The following is a 3,946-nucleotide window of genomic DNA, read 5'->3' as shown; positions in this document are numbered from 1 at the left end:
CACCGAGGCCAGCAAGGGGCGGTGGGCTGCCAACCGCCCCATGTCTGTCCACATTTCAGTACCTGCCCTGTTCCCTGAAGGGCTGAATTTTTCCCTGTGGCCAAAGTCGCCACCCGATACACCCCATGGCTGCTGCCCCAAGCAAAACGTAATCCAGAATCCTTAGAGTTCCCCACTCCTTGCTAGTATGTGCCTGCCACCGATCCCAGCTGTCAAACACACAGATTAAATGTCAACGAGCTCTCCGTAATTGATATTAATACTGGGAACGCTGAGCTGGGGAACATGCCTCCTAGGCCACTCGACTCCCCAGATTCCAGTCATCCCATAGCACTGCTCAGTCCCCTGCTGCTTTGAACAACCCCTCTGCACAGCCGGCAGGGAACAGCCCTGGCGACAGCTGAAAACAGAAATAGGAGGTTAACAACAAAGGAGGACAGAATGGAGCATGAACAAGTCTCAGGACTGGGTGTAACAGCGCTCTCAACACTGGGAGACGAAATGCCTGTGTGTAATTCCAGTATCTCACTGCTATACCCTGTCACGCCTCTTAGCCGATCTCCAGTGGGTCTCACACACGTTACAGTGCCTGGTGCTGCCCTTGGCAGCCTCTGGCTGTGTTTCCATTAGCAAACTGTGCAGCACAATAGGAGCAGATCTGGAGAGAAAACAGGTGGTGCCAAGAGCCCAGCACAATCCCTCCGCTCTGCTCCTTTCAGGGCCCTCCCATGGGAGCAGCTCTGGCTCCACGGCAATTAACCATTAGCTGTTGGGATGCACTCTGTGTGCCTATGGAGCTCAACCTTCCATGTCATTGCTATCCAAAAAGTGTTTAGCAGATGCAACTGAGCCGTGGTGAGTGAGGATGGCTACACGGTTTGCACTCCTAATCTAAACTGTACTAAAACAGTCGAGTACGACCCCTTTCTTTCACAGAAACATTTTTCCTGAACTTTTCTCCTGTGACTTCCTTTGCCTTGCTTTTCTAAGGCACTACCCGCACAAAGATGACAACAGGTGACGTCATTCGTTTGAGCTCTGAGGTTAACACCTGTAATTTGTGGCTCGCCAGTCTTCGAGGGGGGCTCTCACTTAGGACAAAAGGGGAGGAGGAGTGCTGCTGCTCAGTCCTTGCTGGAAGGGGAGATGGTTCAGTGTCCGCAGGATGGATTCCTACCATCAGCAAGCTACTAGTTCTCCTGGGTCAACCACCCCGCTCCCGGTCAGTCAAATGGCAGGAGGGGGTCTGGCCCCACCGAATCAGGAATCACTGTTTGCACTCCTTCAGCCTAACTGCTGTTCCCTGTGGGAATAGAGATTAGTCTTATCCCAAGGGCTTAGCAGAACTTCTGTATCTGCCCTTTTCACATGCTTTCAGGAGGACATTTTGCGTCACTCGTAGCTGCTGTTCTCCTCTTTTGTTAGGCTATTCTCTCAGGATTTACATGGTGTGTAGAAGTTTTGTTTCACATCACAATGTGTTTACGTACAGGTCAGGAAATTCATCAGCCAACTGTCTGAACAATTAAAACAATTTTGGCTAGCCTCGCTTTGCTTTGATTCTGCGTTTGGGTTTGCCATGACTCATGTAGCTCGTGTCGCTATCAACACCACTGACCACAGCCCTCTGAAGAGGGGAAATGCAGCTGGGATTACCACAGAGCTGCCAAACATTAGCGCTGCACTGTACAAATGGTGGCTGTTTGTTACCACCCCGTGAAAGCGTCTTCTCCAATGATCAATGCTGCCTTCATCTAGGGAGCTGTTCTGCTCCTTCACATGCCCCTTAATCCCCTCGTTTGAAGCTACCCAGTTTGCCAAGTTAGCGTGGAGTACAGAAGACACCCTGTCTGAATTTGGCTTAATCCGTGAGCATGTTGGGTCACGCGCCCTTTATCAACAAGCGCATGGTTGTTGTCAAAATCGGCACAAAGCGGAGCAGGAGGGTCAGGCTCTGCTGGGACCAGGCTTTGCCTGAATGGCCGCTGCCTGCGGAGCTGCCAGGGCAGAGGCTGGCCAGGCGTGAGGGCAAGAGCTGAGCTCCTGCCCCTTCACACCCCGCACATCTCAGAGCTCTGACTCCAGCCAGATGCTCACTGCAGCCCGGCTGTGTTTCTACTCAAGTCCCTGGGAAAAACGCTTTTCTACGTTCATAAGAAAACGGGGAGACGGACTCCTGCCAGCAGTTCCCACTGATGGGACAAGAGGCAATGGGCACAAATTAACGCGTCCAGCTGAACACTAGAAAACACTTATTTTTTTCCTGTGTGTGGTCTAACGCCTGCAAAGGTTGCCCAGTGATACCGGGGAGTCCCCATTTGTGGAGATATCCAAGACCTATCTGGACACGGTCTTGGGCAACCTGCTCTCATTGACCCTAAGAGGTTGGACTATATGATCTCAAGTGTTCCCTTCCAAACTGAATGACTCTGTGATTATATTAAACAATATACAATAATATTAAGCACTATATAAAAGCAGATATTGCTGAAAACCTCTCACTGCATAGGTAAAACCATCAACTGTAAATGTTTTCAGATATTTTAAGAATAATCCAAAGATAACTCTTCCATCCTGCACATCACTGAAAAAACAAACATACCTTTTTTACAACTCCTGTAGTGGCCACGATGGTCTCTGCTCCTTCTACAGTCTTGTTTGCCACTGTGTTCACGCTGGCTACCACAGCTTCTCCCACCACGTTGGCCTGCTCTTTGGTTTTCTCAGCAACTGGGATGTCAACAAAAGCAGAAAGTCAATGAGCTAGGCACTGCCAAAAGGCTGCCAAATTCACTGGGACAAGAAAACGATTTCATCGAGGTGAGAGAAGTCTGTCCTGGTACAGTCCTCCTCTGGATTTTTTTAATGAGATCACATCTGAATTTAGATCATGTACGTGAGGGTTCTGTCTGACTCACTGCAGCCTGTCAGTTGTTGTGGGCAACTGAAGAATGAAAAATTCACTGTAAGAGACGATTGTGCAAATAAGGTATTTTGCATTGCAGACTGCATATGACCACTCTCTGGGTACCTTCTGTTTGATTTAACACAGCTGGGTAGAAAAAAACTCTGATGAAATTCTACAGGGAAAGGATCCATTCATCTCTCTTTAAGCCCTGCCTTGGAGCTTGGGATACCCAGAAGGATCCCTTAGGGTCCCCGACTCTGTGACTGCCTGACAGAAGTCACCCACAGACACAGTTCTGGCCTGACTGGATCCGATGCAAGCAAATCCTCCCTGCGTGCTGGGCAGCACTCTTGATGTTGTGACGTTAAATATTTCCTCCCACGCCTGCGCACTGCAAATGCCAGCCCCTGAACCATTGTCGCTGCTGGCAAGCATCAAATGAAAGGTCACGCAGACCAGTTGTGTCCCCCCAAGACCTTCCATTTGGCAGGAGCAATGGCCTTATCAAGAGATCCAGCAACGCATCGTGGATTTCCACATCTGTCTCTGGGCTGTGCTCTTACCTGAGGTCACACTTTGCACTACACCTTCCTTGGTTTTGGTACCTGCAAAAGGAAAGACACAGTCCATCAGCGCTACCCGGCAAAGGAGCCCCTGGTTGCTGGACACGGGTGGCGTTCTGTTCTGACAAGGTGCAGTGGGGAGCCATGGTGCTGCCAGCACCTCCTGCTGAGACACAACCCATTTGTGGAGCTGGCAGAAGGGACCAGCTTCCTTCACCAATAGTCAATGAGTTCCTTTGTGTCGGCAGTTGGATAACCTCAACCACTCATTGTCTGGAGATGCCTAAACCAGAAAAATCTTGATTATACCATGCTGAAGTATGAAAAATTGTCCCTGGAATATTTCCAAAATGAAAAGAGCAGTTGATTGGAGATAAATCAATGTTAACATACATTCATTTTTACAATGAGCTTAAGTCAGCTGGTAAAATCTTACCTACTTGAGTCTTTCAAGACAAAAAGTCACATCTGTGAC

At 49.2% G+C, this 3,946-nt stretch overlaps 1 protein-coding gene across 1 annotated transcript in view; it reads right to left on the bottom strand.

Moving 5' to 3' along the window:
• The window catches only part of SNCG (synuclein, gamma (breast cancer-specific protein 1)), a gene marked incomplete at its 3' end in the record, with an annotated part of 14,016 nt that overhangs the window by 5,593 nt on the left and 4,477 nt on the right, over positions 1-3,946 (bottom strand). Inside the window, exons 2-3 of the mRNA XM_010156778.1 lie at positions 3,472-3,513; positions 2,603-2,730 (exon numbers count right to left, since the gene is read on the bottom strand). Of these exons, the coding sequence (XP_010155080.1) occupies positions 2,603-2,730; positions 3,472-3,513 (170 nt within the window). The remainder of the gene's footprint in view (positions 1-2,602; positions 2,731-3,471; positions 3,514-3,946) is intronic.

The sequence above is a fragment of the Eurypyga helias genome, unplaced genomic scaffold (genome assembly GCF_000690775.1).
Source record: "Eurypyga helias isolate BGI_N326 unplaced genomic scaffold, ASM69077v1 scaffold32538, whole genome shotgun sequence".
Lineage (NCBI taxonomy): Eukaryota > Metazoa > Chordata > Aves > Eurypygiformes > Eurypygidae > Eurypyga > Eurypyga helias.
This window is presented reverse-complemented; position numbering and strand designations above follow the sequence as displayed.